General features: G+C 37.9%; 1 protein-coding gene across 4 annotated transcripts in view; it reads right to left on the bottom strand.

Moving 5' to 3' along the window:
* Positions 1-14,092, bottom strand: part of NCOA7 (nuclear receptor coactivator 7) — a 150,868-nt gene that overhangs the window by 77,086 nt on the left and 59,690 nt on the right. For all 4 annotated transcript variants that reach the window (XM_039257344.1, XM_039257346.1, XM_039257343.1 and 1 more), the window contains exon 3: positions 4,055-4,275. In XM_039257344.1, the coding sequence (XP_039113275.1) occupies positions 4,055-4,275 (221 nt within the window). The remainder of the gene's footprint in view (positions 1-4,054; positions 4,276-14,092) is intronic.

Raw genomic sequence — 14,092 nt, forward strand, 5'->3', positions numbered from 1 at the left:
CACTACAAAATTATGATAATATATTTATTTTATTTCAATTTAGGCTTGCCTCCTATATTTGTAAAGTTTCTCCATCTTTTTCAAATCTTACAGCTGCATACCTGTGTTTCAGTTAAAGAACTCTCCTACTAAGAATATTACCCACTTTATTCCCATTCTTATCTCCACTTTCACAGAAGCAAGTACGTGCATTATCCTAAGACTAAGGGATAATGTATTCCTTCAACACAAAAGAGCTTTATGATACAATTCATGCCATTAAATATATTTTAATATTAAATATTAAAAGCCTATTTAATACCATAGTAGGGACCAGACAAAAGATACATATGTACACATTCTAACATACCTGTGTCAAATTTAATTATAACTTAATAGCTAATTTTGAAAAAATATATTAAGATGTATTATTATAAACAATTCCATAAGTGTTCACATAAATAAATACAATTTTAAAAAGAATCATATGCATCAGCAAATATAAGTGCAAGCACAGAAGAGTTGACTTCACATATTCTAGAAGCTTTGGGGCAGTTTTTTTTTGGATGTTGACCATGTGCCAGGCGCTACACTGGGTGCTGGATCTAGATTTATCTGATACCATCTGCCTCAATGTAATTAATTCACTTCCTTCTCTGACTCCCCTCTGAGAAACAAAACAGTTTTAGAATTTGCACCATTTTGTTACAATGGGGCAACTGCAGTGACTCAATCTTTCCATAAAATCTTTTATAGGAATCTACCTATTGCATTCTTGTAACTGTCAGGAGATAGCAATGAATTGTTACCCAAGGTTTACATGAGGCACAGATAAATCTAATTTAAGAAAAAAAGCATTTTTTTGGTCCAAATATGCTTCCTTAGATTAGGTAGGTGTTAGCGATGTAGCAATAGATACCTACAGGAAGTTACCATTTTCCTTCTTTATTGATTATAGAACTTCAATTTGTCTAATGTTCTTTTTGCAAAGGCCTTGGGTTTACTCTATTATATTATCCAGTTTTTATATTTTCTGACTAACACTAAAAGTAACTATAAAATGTGTAGTATGCATAAAAATTTGAGAAAACAAAACTCCTTGCAACTTCTGTACTCAGAGAAAATGATGATCAACATATCGTTTACAGGTCAGTCCTTCTAGTGTGTTTTTTATATTCATTATTATTTGTCATCCATTAACTTTTTGTGTTGACTTTTACATGTGTGGGTTATGTTACACCTTTGAGTAGCAATTTCCAGGCCTTTCACCTGAAATCTAGGTCCCTCTAGACAAATCCACTTGTCACCTGAAACACATCTCCAAATACAAACACACTGAATTATTCTTTCCTTCTTAAGTTTTCCAGCTTGTCAATTCTTGACTCTGTTCTTTTCTCCCCACACATGAGAATGATCACCAAATCTCTCCTGAGGGTGCCCTTTCCTCAGTCTCTAACGGGCACTACTTGCCTTCAGGCTCACTCCTGCCCAATGTCCTTAGATTTATCATCTTAAAACACACAGTTAAGGGAATTCCCCAAGTAGCTCCCCAATGATTACAGAAAAGTCCAAGTCCTTAATGTGGCTGACAAGAACCTCTCATTTTAGTGTCTCTTCTCCCCAGACTACAGCCACCAAAAGAAATGGTAGAAATGGGACTACTCTTGATTTGAGACCTACTGCTCCACCTACTGGTACAGAATAACATCCTGGGATGGGAGTTTAGTGAATATGCCAGGTCAGCTCTATGAGATCATGCAAACCTGCCAACATGGGTGTTTGTCTCCTAGTGACTAACGTGAAAAGGGACAAAGAACTCTGGAATTCAATGGCCATCTAGTGGTTTTCTGTAAGCACTGAATTCTCCTAGGGAAATGTCCCAAACCTCCAAACCAGTTATCATTACCAGTCTTAAGAAAAAATGAAAAGCCATGATGGCATCTCTTTACTTATTGTTACCAAATAAAAGCACAGAATAATTCTGACCCAACTATTGCACTGCCACCTATATCCTTCCAGAATTTTCATGAACTCTAACGAATTGAAACAATATACATTCATCTATGTATTAATTCATATACTCTATTGCAAATTTAAAGAGCACCTGTAACTCTGATACAACACAAGCTAATGACACAGGGTCCAAGTAATGATAGCCTATAAACAGGAGAGCAGATAAATAAATCCATGATAACAATGCAGAAGGAGAGTCTAAGCTGGCCATGGACATGGGGTGGGGTGCGCTTCCTGAGCGGATTCTGTGGTCAAGTGAGAGTTGGTTAGGTAAAGAGCAGAATGAAGGGTACTGTTTCAGATTTAAAGCATTACACATGCAACAGAGGGCAGCACAAAAAGCTGTCCCAGCACAGCACCATGACCAAAAGAAACCTCAATCAATAGGACTCTACTAGCCTCTTTCGGGGAAACCCTACAGAGTAAAAAATGTCTCTGCTTGAAAATACTTCTCAAGCAACTGCATTTACAATAAAGGTGAAAAAAAGATAATATTTAAGCTGCCCAACCATTTAAAACCACACATTTTCAAATGGCCAATTTGCATTTGAGTTGTACGTAAAAGAAGATGAGACACGTAATTTTCCTTAATCTTCTTCCTCTTTTTGGAAATAAGGGATAGTACTCAACACTTTAAATTTAAAAGGGAAGTCTACTAGTCACACAGAAATTTATTCAATAGGTGATGATTACAGCTTTTTATAAAATCCTAAATGACTTGAGATTAAAAGCATCCACTAAGCTATGCGATACATGATATAATGACATTATAATCAACACATGATAGAAACACATGTGGACTGCTACAAACCACAGACTGCACTGCAGGTACCTCATCTGCCTCTGTTGGAGAAATGTCCACCAAGTCACACTTATTACCACTGCAAAGGGATCCCTTTTTATCTCTGATGAGCACTGCTAGAAAGTTGTATTAAGATGGAGACAAGATCGGTCTCCCAGCAACTTTGGCATAAATTGTGACCAAATTTGGGGCCCTTGGAAGAACTGTCTGCCACAAGAGCACATTTCATATACTGTACTGCACTCTGTCCTTAGAGACCCTGTCTTCTCTCTCTCTCTCTCTCAGCCTAGCACTCTTACATACATTGTAACCTGTATGCCACATCAAGTTTTGACTCTCAGTTTGCTTTCTTTTCTGAACATACCCCAGGCCTGCATGTGATTGCAGCAGTGGGTGTGAGATGCATGATCCCTGTAGCAAGATTATCACCTCCATCATGCTAACTATGTTACTTTTGTTAATGCAGTTCCAGATGCAATGAATATTCTGAGAAACTATATAATATTGCAGAGTCATTTTAAAATTCCCCTTAACTAGGGGCGCCTGGTTGACTCAGTCAGTGAAGCATGCAACTTTTTTTTTTTTTTTTTGATGTTTATTTTTGAAGGAACAAGAGAGCACAAGCAGGGGAGTGGCAGAAAGAGGGAGACACAGAATAGGATGCAGGCTCCAGGCTCTGAGCTGTCAGCACAGAGCTTGACAAGGGGCTCAAACCCATGAACCATAAGATCATGACCTGAGATGAAGTCAGAGGCTTAACTGACTGAGCCACCCAGGCGCCCTGCAACTTCTGATCTTGGGGTCATGAATTCAAGCCCCACAATGGGCAGAGAGATTACTTAAAAAAAACCCCCTCAATTAAACTCTTGAGTCATGGTCCTTTTTTTTTTTTAACTGATGGATGCTAGACCATGTCTCCACCAGTTTCTATTGCCCGGCTGATGCCACACAGTACAGGCATTTCTAGGAACACATTTAAGGATATGTCTATATACCTTAAGGAGAGCATTTCCCACACAGGGTAAATGCCCAGCCATTGGATAGATACTTATTAGGGCAAACTAGGTGCTAGATGCTGGGAACACAAAGTTAAAGGAGACACAACAACATTATGTCACTGTGGTCCCTTTACACAAGATTATGTATATAAAACAAGGGTGGATGGTTCCTTGTAACTCTCAATAAACTGTTATTTTTAACAATTATCAATTATCAGTCAAGATTCTTTTAAAAACTATGACGGATACCACCAACACTCACCAGTACTATAATATCTCTTTAGTTCTGTACGCCTGATCTCCTTTAACTGATTACTTTTTCTCTTTTTTTTCTCATCAGAAATATATTCCTCTTCCACAGCGATGTTGCACTTGTCTTGTTCTAAGATGACTGCTTTTGCATCCTCTTTTCCAGTGTGGGTCCTTGTAGCAATAGCTGAGGCTGTATCTGCATTTTGTTTGGCCTGTTTTTTCTTTTTCAATCTAGGAATGAGGGAAAAAAGGGAAGAACCTTGAAGAAATGATTTTCTAGGAGAAATTTTACCAGTTTCATGCTGTTGGGCTTTGAAAAAATACTTAAGTGATATAGAAAACATTTTATGTTTCTGTTAATCACACTTGCCTCTTCATTTCTTCCTTTCTAATCACTTAAAATTTCTTATTACATGGAGTCTTGGAGTATTTCCTCAATTTTATACCCTCAATACTTACATCTCGGAAAACTGTTAAGAAATCTTCCAGGCCTGGGGGAAAAGTAGATTCTAAATGTTGAACATTATTTTTTTTAATCAAAATATATGGTTGCCATGTTTGGAGTGTTACATTAAAAAGAGAGAGTGGGGCACCTGGATGGCTCAGTGGATTAAGTATACAACTTTGGCTCAGGTCATGATCTCACAGTCTGTGGGTTCAAGCCCTGCATCAGGCTCTGTGCTGACAGCTTGAAGCCTGGAGCCTATTTCAGATTCACATGTGTCTCTCTCTCTCTTTGACCCTCTCCCATTCATGCTCTGGCTCTCTCTCTCTCTCAAAAATAAATAAACATTAAAAAAGTTTTAAGAAATTTAAAAAATTAAATTAAAAAAGAGAGAGTTTCCGGTTTTCAATGGTATCTTTGAACTGATGGGCAAACACATCTGTAAGAATAAATTCTTTACGATTGATTCCCACACTGAGTGTAAAAGTTTGGAGAGCTGGTTCAGGTCTGAGCAATTCTTTTCCTTTATACATATATGCTAGAGGTACCAAAAAAAAAAAGAGCTGCATTTCCTGAGAAAGAAAATGCCATAATGACAATATATATAGTTGTCATTATTATTCCTAATGTAATTGCCAACTGATACATTAGTTAACATATTTGAGGTTTTCAATTCCTTACTCCTAAGTCAAAGATGTATAGGAGATGAAGTTTATCATAATTTGCTGAAATCCAAGAACTCAAAATATTTTCCAGTTGAGCTATCACTCTAATTAATTGGTGTGTCACTCTGTACTTACCAGGCCTTCTGAAGAATGCTTTTACCTTACCAGAACAAGAAGAACAAGGGCCCTGGCCTCTACTATACATGGCAGTCTGCTGCTGTGTAAATATTTTTACTTAGGACTCTTTTTGCTCCCTTTTTGTTTATACAACAGTCACTATCTCTGACACATACATGTCTATTTTCTTTGCTCTCTGGAGCATCTATACAATTCAGGGTTGGCCAAGGATGAGGAAATGGGCGAGGAAATGAAATACCTGCAGGAATAGTACATCTTTGCTTTGTGACATTGAACAAATCCATTTAACAGTTTGGAGAAGCCCCTCACTGAAGCCTCACTATTTAACAGGGTCCGAGTGAGATAATACGTGTCAACATACAAAACAAACAAACAGAAACAGAAATAATAAAATATCCCTTCAAACCATCGTATAATGACATGAGAACTGAGCATGGTAAGATATATAATCCATTCAGCTTTTGAGATAAACTCTCGTCTTCTAACAAAATATTTCAACTAGGTTGTAGGCTGTAATTCATTGAACACTTAGCAGCCATTGTCCTTAGACTCTATTGGCTAATAAACGAGCATATGGTCTAGGAGAAAGGACAGCTGGACAAAAATCATATATGAATACATTCTCCACCTCTTAGTTTAGCTATCTTTTTATGTTTACTTGTTAAACAAAACAGAACAAAACCACAAACCAAACAAAACTGGAGATTCATAAAAAGGGGTTCCATTCAATAGACATGGTTTTATTTTCTAACCTCAGATTCTAAATTTTTTTTTTTCTACTGGTTAAGAGCGGGTGGCTCTTTGCAATGTTGAGTCAGATAATGTTCCTCATAAAACAATTTCTCTCTTGGTCAAGATTATTATGTGAGGCTGAAATTAGTATGCAGTAACCTAGACATCATACAGAGATTAGCACTTCGCTTAGGGAGGTCTATGCAAAGAGCTGATCTCTGTATCCAAAAAGTTGGCTATGAATGGGCTGATCTTGTTCTAATACATTGACTTATCAAATAAATGCTTGAAATGAAACTTACTGCCACTTCCAAAATCATTCCTTCTAGGAGGAGAGAAAAGAGGTGTCAAAAATTAATTCTACACAGCCTGAGATATGTTGCTTGTTTCCTCTTCTGGATTTTTCCACTTTAAGTTGATTTAAATGTCCTCATTTCACAGTCCCCATGATAATTAAACTCACTCAGATCTAGGGCACATGTTTTGATGAATAGCAGCACTCTCTGGGACATCTCATTAGAGACTGATTTTCACACATGGACATAACAAAATGGGCAACACTGTTTTATTCATTTGCCCCCTTTCTGCACAGACCATTATTGTCAACACATACAGCCAAAAGTAATTGTTTAAAAAAAATGCTAGGAAACAACAATACGAAACTTGTTTAACAGAAAACAGAATACAATTTAATACTTCACCAATTTTACAATCAGCTACATCTTTTGTTTCGACTAGAGTACTCATGAGAATTTGTTTCTCTGGAGTTTATCAACATGGCTAGAACATTCTGATCTTTTAACTGGAAACTGGACATGAGTTTGGGAAGCCCACTGTAAAATCCTTTCTTCAAAGCATGGAAATACATTTTTAGCACTGTGTCCAAAAGGAAATAACTACCATCTGATGTCTGTGGTACAGTTAATGCTCTTCCAACTTTCCTGTTTAGGCCTTCTCTGTTGTTCTGCAGGTCAGTATCTATCATGGTAGAGGCACCTGGGTGGCTCAGTCGGTTAAGCGTCCGACTTCGGCTCAGGTCATGATCTTACGGTTCGTGGGTTCGAGCCCCGCGTCGGGCTCTGTGCTGACAGCTAGCTCAGAGCCTGGAACCTGTCTTCCAATTCTGTGTGTCTCTCTCTCTGACCCTCCCCTGCTCGCGCTGTCTCTCCCTGACTCTAAAAAATAAATGAAAAACATTAAAGAAAAAAACCTTCAATATCTATCATGGTAAGTCATGCTCACAATAGGGTTTTGTTATCACTAAATTAACTGAAAACAAAAGGTTACACATAAAAGAACATAAACCAAGCTCTTTTTAATGACATCAAATGTATAGTTATTCATATTGTGGGCCAAAAAAATACTTAGCAAATCATCTTTTATATTTAACAATTTGTGAAGTTTCTAAGAAATGTTTATTTATTTATTTTGAGAGAGAGAGTGTGTGCACACAAGTTGGGGAGGGGCAGAGAGAGAGAATCCCAAGTAGGCTCTGAGCTGCCATGGACTTCAACCCCAGGAACCATGAGATCATGACCTGAGCTGAGATCAATAGTTGGATGCCTAACCCACTGATCCACCTTGGCGCCCCACTTGGCAAATCATCTCAAGCATATGAATGACTGTAAACAAAGAGACATTTTAAATTTGATGGCTGTGACTATGAGTCCAAAAACGCACCTTTCTTTTGTCATGCTGCATTTATCTTTCTTTAAAAGAGATCATGATTACATAAAATAAATTTTATTACTCAGGCTCCTCCCACTTCTATAACCAAGCTCTGTCAATTCTGTTTCCTAAATCTTTCCTTCTCAAATTCATCTTCTCTTCTTGATCTCTGCTCCCACTGGATCATTTCAGGTTTCCATCATCTCTCTGGACTATTTTTACAAGATAATTATTCTTTGTTTTATTGTGAAAATTATACTTGTTCACCTCCAAAAATACTGAAAATGCAGAAAAGTAAGAAGAATAAAACTTAAATCAAATGAAATAGTAATACTAAGAAGCAACCACTGTTTGGGAGAGACAACAGGAAAGCCCCAAGCTAAAGAAATCACACCTTCCCCAAGGGCAGAAGAATGAGGCAGTATGGCTCTGCTGTCACGACCTTGAACTGCTTATTTGTACCTTCCCTGCCATAAAGGAATATTCAAGTACTTATTCTGGAATCTCTTGGCTTTTTAAAATTAAAATTGTGTGCACTTGCAGGACACATGCACACTTCACTTTTTCCCTCCTAGCACCCAACCCAGAGTTAGCAGACTGAAGAAATAAACAAGGTGATACTGCTAAAGAAAGCATTTTTTAGAAGCTGGATTAAAAAACTGTTTTCCTCTGAAGCTCTTTCCTTTACTAAAGGAAGTAAGTTCAGGGTTCTGGCAACAAGCAGAGGCAGGGCCTTGAGCAAGTTCCTTGCTTTGTCTCTGCAAGACTCTGCTGAAATCCAATGGAATGAAACAAAAAGGGATCAAAGGATGAGATGGGGAAGCTTCACGAGGGCGGGGATTTGTCTAGGTCTTGTTAAAATGCCATACTCCCAGGGCCTCTCCATGGTACACGTTAGGTGCTCAGTAAGTATTTCTTGAAAGAATGAGTGAACGAACTTGAATAAACAAGGCCATGTTCTGATTTGGTTGAAATCTGCTTTCCCATGAACATGTCATTTCACAGTTTTCTTAACTAGCAGCATGTTGTCAAAAGTAAACTCACATCTCCTTATTAGATACTTAATTTAAAAACAAAATACAGGGATGCCTGGGTGGCTCGGTTGGTTAGGCGTCCAAATTCAGCTCAGGTCATGATATCACGGTTGGTGGGTTCGAGCCCCACTGTCGGGCTCTGGGCTGACAATTCAGAGCCTGGAGCTTGCTTTGGATTCTGTGTCTCCCTCTCTCTGCTATACCCCCACTCACATTCTGTCTCTCTCTTTCAAAAATAAAAATAAACATTAAAAGAAAAATTTTAAAAAAAGAAAATTAGCCATATGTAATTTAAAATGTATTAAATTATAGGGGCTCCCAGGTGGCTCAGTGAATTAAGGGTCTGACTCTGGGTTTCAGCTCAGGTCATGATTTCACGATTCGTGGGTTCAAGTCCCCATATTGGGCTCTGTGCTAACAGCATGGAGCCGGCTTAAGATACTCTCTCTCTTCCTCTCTTCTCTCCTCCCCTACATTCTCTCTCTTCCTTTCTCTCTTGCAAGTGCTCTCTCCCTCTCAAAATAAATAAACCTTTAAACTAACTAAATAAAATATATTAAACTATAGAGTTCTTTAATTACTATTAAATTAGTCCTGACTCTTTCCCTAATTCCACAGTTCCAGGTCTGTGTGTTTCTGTGGTAAGTGCCATAGACGTAAATATCTAGCATTGCATTGTCCAGTATAGTAACCACTAGCCAGCCACTTGTGATTATTAAATTTAATTAAACAAAAATTTAAAATACAGTTCAGTTGCAAGAGCCACATTTCAAGAGCTTAATAGAGTAGCAGGTACTGTAGTGGGTGACAAACACATAGAACATTTCTATCATCATGGAAAGTATTGGATAATACTGACTTACAGCTAGCGATTCAACAGTTAGCCCTATTAGCAAGAGGCCAGAGGAAAGAGTGAAGACAAAAATTATTTAATATTTAAACATTTAGTATATACATAGGGTATGTCAGAAAGGGCATACATAAAAAATGGTAAAGTGAGTTTCTGGCGAAAGTTAGTGGCTGGGGGGAAAGAGAGAATAAGAAAAATTACTTTTCCCTGTGTTCTCTTTCATACCTTTTGGATTTTACACCATGTATAATAGCTAGTCAGAAAAATATTTTTTAAGTATTTAATTTTTGAAGTCTCTTCCCTACTGTTAGAATACTTTAACACATATTGCCAAATTTTAAAAATCAAGTTTTACTTTTAAAAAAGATTATTACAAAAAGTTAGAAAGAGCTTTTTTCTAACAGAAACTACTATTGAGTTGACCAGTGAGCCAAACACCATGCTATGTCCTTTATAAATATTATCCCATCCTCACAAAAGCTCAAGAAGACAGTCAATCTTATCTCCCCATTACACATAAGAAAAGGAAGGCTATGAAAACTTAGGGTCACTTCCCAAGGTCAAGGGCACAGTTAAGTGGTAAAGCAGGAATTCACATAGCCAGGAGTGAGCCAATAATCGCAGGGCCTTCCGGTCCACTCCTGCAAGTGCTAAGGCACCTATGTAATACCTTGACTTCAAAATAAAATTCACTGGATTTTGGAAATTTTATGAACTATTTGAGAGAGAACTGCCTGGCAATCTGGTGGGCGGAAAACTGCTTGCAGGAAGGAAAGATTTCAATTTTCGGCTTGGTTCTCCATGTCATCTGCTATGACCTTCTTTGAAAATATGATAAACTCTCGAGCACTTCTAATGTAAAACAAAGGCAAGAGGCTGATGACATGATTCTTAAGCTTCGGTCTGGCTCCTATAGTTTCCACTTAGCTGAGATTAAGAAAGGTGCTAAAGCAGTTTTAAGGTTCAAAAAAATCTTTTAAATCTAAACTAAACCTTCCCCAGACTCTGCACTCATCTGTGCTCCCTCACACCCAAGTACATTTTCCTTCCACTGCAGCTTCTGTCCCTGGGAAAATCCAGAGGCCAAGTTAGAACCACTGATATGTGAAAGCACTGCATATGAACCATTCACATACAAAGGATATTTAATACAACTTTTTAAAAAGGCAAAAAAAAAAAAAAAAAACCCACTGCTCTATGATTTCAAACTAATAGCTCCACAAAGTAGAAAATGTCAAAATAGATCAACCAGAAGGTAATATAGTTGTCTTTTTGCTGTTTGTTTTTCTTTGTTTGTTTTATTTTGTCTTGGTTTTATTTTCCTTGAGCACACTTCTTAGCGTCTCATTTCATTCAGTTACAGGTGAAGGGAGAATGAGATTTGGTCTGTGGAACTCCAGAAAACATATTAATGATGAAAAGGAAGCCGTAGAGTAATAAAGGTTAATTCAGTATAGCTTCTAACTGAGCAGTCCAATAACAGAACTGGTTGCTTCAGAAAGTAGTGCTCCCGATCACCAGAAGTATTCAAGCTGGTCAGGTCCAAGTTCTGACCTCCAAAACCACATGGGACTGCCCTGCCTATTTTTTGTTTTTTTTTTTTTGAGATACAATTGACATAAACATATTAGTTTCAAGTGAACAACATAATATTTCGATGTTAGTATATGCTGTGAAATTATCACAACAATAAGTCTAGTTAATATCTATCACCACACATCATTACAAAATTTTTTCTTGTGATAAGAACTTTTAAGATTTATTCTTAATAACTTTCAAATATGTAATAGAGGACTATTAACTATAGTCACCATGTTGTGGATTACACCCCCAGGATTGATTTATTTTATGACTGGAAGTCTGTACCTCTTAACCACTTTCACCCATTTTGCCCACCCTCCAAAATTCAGTTGACCCTTGACAACACAAGGGTTAGGGCCACTGACCCTCACGTAGCCAAAAATCCACATACAACTTTTGAATCCCCCAAAACCTAACTACTAATAGCATACTATTGACTGGAAGCCTTATTGATAACAAAAACAGTCAATTAATATATTTTGTATGTTATATGTATTATATACTGTATTCTTACAATAAAAATAGAGAAAAGAAAATGTAATTAAGAAAATTGTAAGGAAGAGAAAATACATTTACAGTACTGTGCATATTTATTGAAAAAAACCCATGGGGGTGCCTGGGTGGCTCAAGTTGGCAAGTGTCCTACTCTAGATTTTGGCTCAGGTCATGATCTCATAGTTCGTGGTTTTGTGGTGGGGCTCTGCATTGACAGGGCAAAGCCTCCTTGGGATTCTCTCTCTCTCTCTCTCTGTCCCTGCCCTGCTCATGCTCTGTCTCTATCAAAAATAAATAAACTTAAAAGGAAACAAGGGAAGGGGAAGGGGAAGGGGAAGGGGAAGGGGAAGGGGAAGGGGAAGGGGAAAGGGAAAGGGAAAGGGAAGAAAGAAAGAAAGAAAGAAAGAAAGAAAGAAAGAAAGAAAGAAAGAAAGAAAGAAAGAAAGAAAGAAAGAAAGAAAAGAGAGAGCGAGAGAGGGAGAGAACAGGAAGGGAGAAAAAGAGGGAGGGAGGCAGGCAGGAAGAGGGAGGAAAAGAATGGCCTCAGATGGTTTTTTGTGATGATTAAACTGAATGTGTTTTCACAAAAGGAAGGTCCATTTTCATTTTCTACTGCAAATTTCCAAGTGTGACATATGCCAAATAATATCCAATTTAAAGCCAGAGGGGGAAGACAGTTAAAAAACAAACAACAAACAAACAAAAACATTCAATTAATGAAAGTTCTTAGAATTATGATCAAATAAAACCAAAAAGCTTAGGAGTAATCACCAGAAAAGTATGCAGATGTACCTAATTCAAGTGCCACACTTTGAGGTAAACATTCTTTTCCTCACTTTGTCTAATTCTGACAAGGAGATTCTGCCCCCCCCCACCCCAAGAAAATTCATCAGTTAAAATGGAAACACTCTGGTTGGAAAAAACGATAGTTAGAAAAAGAAATCCTTCAGCTTTAGGGATATATCCTTACAGGTGAAAACATATCCACATAATGTAATTTTTCTTGGCAACAAAAAAGAAATGCATTCTAATAAAGATTGCTAAATAGAATGCCAATCAGGGACAAACCACAAAAGTTACCCTTTCTAGGATTTCTGTGGGCTATTCAAACAGTGATGGGATCAGTAGATCTTTAGGGACTCTGCTAATCAAAGTGCGGGTGCCAGGAATGGATGCAAATTGTCACACTTTCAGAGGAGACTTAGGGTGGGTTCTTAAGGGACATTTAGAGAAACTTACATGCCCCTTCTCAGTACCAGGATGACAATGGCACTGCCACAAAATGAACGTTTACTGTGTAGAATGTTTGCCTTGTGTTTATGAAACAGGACAGGCTTGTGTTGCATATATAGATTGCCATGTGGGAGTCTGGTTCCTTTTTCTAGGAGTCAGGATGCTGAGTCACAGCCTGAAAAAGTTTCAGAGAAATTAGTGGCACTGACAATGATGATATATGTCTCAGCTGTAAACTGAGGAAGGGGAGCAGAAATGGGAACTTGCTTCAGGTGATAACTGTGTTGGGCAAAGAATAATCAGCAAAGTCATGTAGATATGGTATTTAAATATTAGGAATTTTACTGCTTACCAGTCAAGAATAGCTGATAAACACAGCAACAGAGAACTAAACCAAAACCTGCAAATAGAATGTTAAGTGACAAAAGATAGGGGTGCCTGGGTGGCTCTGTCGGTTAAGGTCCAACTCTTGATTTCAGCTCAGATCTTGATCTCATGGTTCATAAGTTTGAGAACCATGTCAAGCCCCATATAGGGCTTCACTCAGAGCTTGCTTAGGATTTTCTCTTTCCCTCTCTCTCTGCTCATCTTCTGCTTACATGTGTGCATGCACACTCTCTCAAAATAAAGAAGTGACACAGCATAAATTTTTAAATTTCTTTTGCTTTACAGTGGTATTATATATTCTGTATTTAACTTAGTTTGGTTAAACTAACTGGCTGCAGTAGCTCCCTATGTCTGCTCCAACAAATTACCACAAATTCAGGGGCTTAGAATAACACACGTTTGTTCTGACAGCACTGGAAGTCAGAAGTCCAAAAATCAGCTATAGGGCTGCATTCCCCAGAAAGGCGCTTTCCCTGCCTCTTCCAGCTTCTGGAAACTGCATTCCTTGTGGCCCCTTCCTCTAGCTTCAAAAGCCAGCAGCACAGTCTCTGGCTTATGTATATCACTGCCTGCTCTGTAGTCAAATCTCCCTCTGCCTCTTTCTTATGTGGACACTGAGACTGCATTTTGAAGCCCAACCAGATAATCCAGGATAATCCTTCCATCTCAAGATCTTTAACTTAATCATATCTTCAAGGTCTCTGTTGCTATACAAGGTGACACTCACAAATCCAGGCATTAGGCCTGAGCCATCTTTGGTGGTGATCATTCAGTCTACCACACTGGCTAAATTCGCATTTGTGATATAAATTATTGTCAA

Source organism: Hyaena hyaena, unplaced genomic scaffold, assembly GCF_003009895.1.
Source record: "Hyaena hyaena isolate Hyena2069 unplaced genomic scaffold, ASM300989v1 scaffold_613, whole genome shotgun sequence".
In the NCBI taxonomy this organism is placed as follows: Eukaryota; Metazoa; Chordata; class Mammalia; order Carnivora; family Hyaenidae; genus Hyaena; species Hyaena hyaena.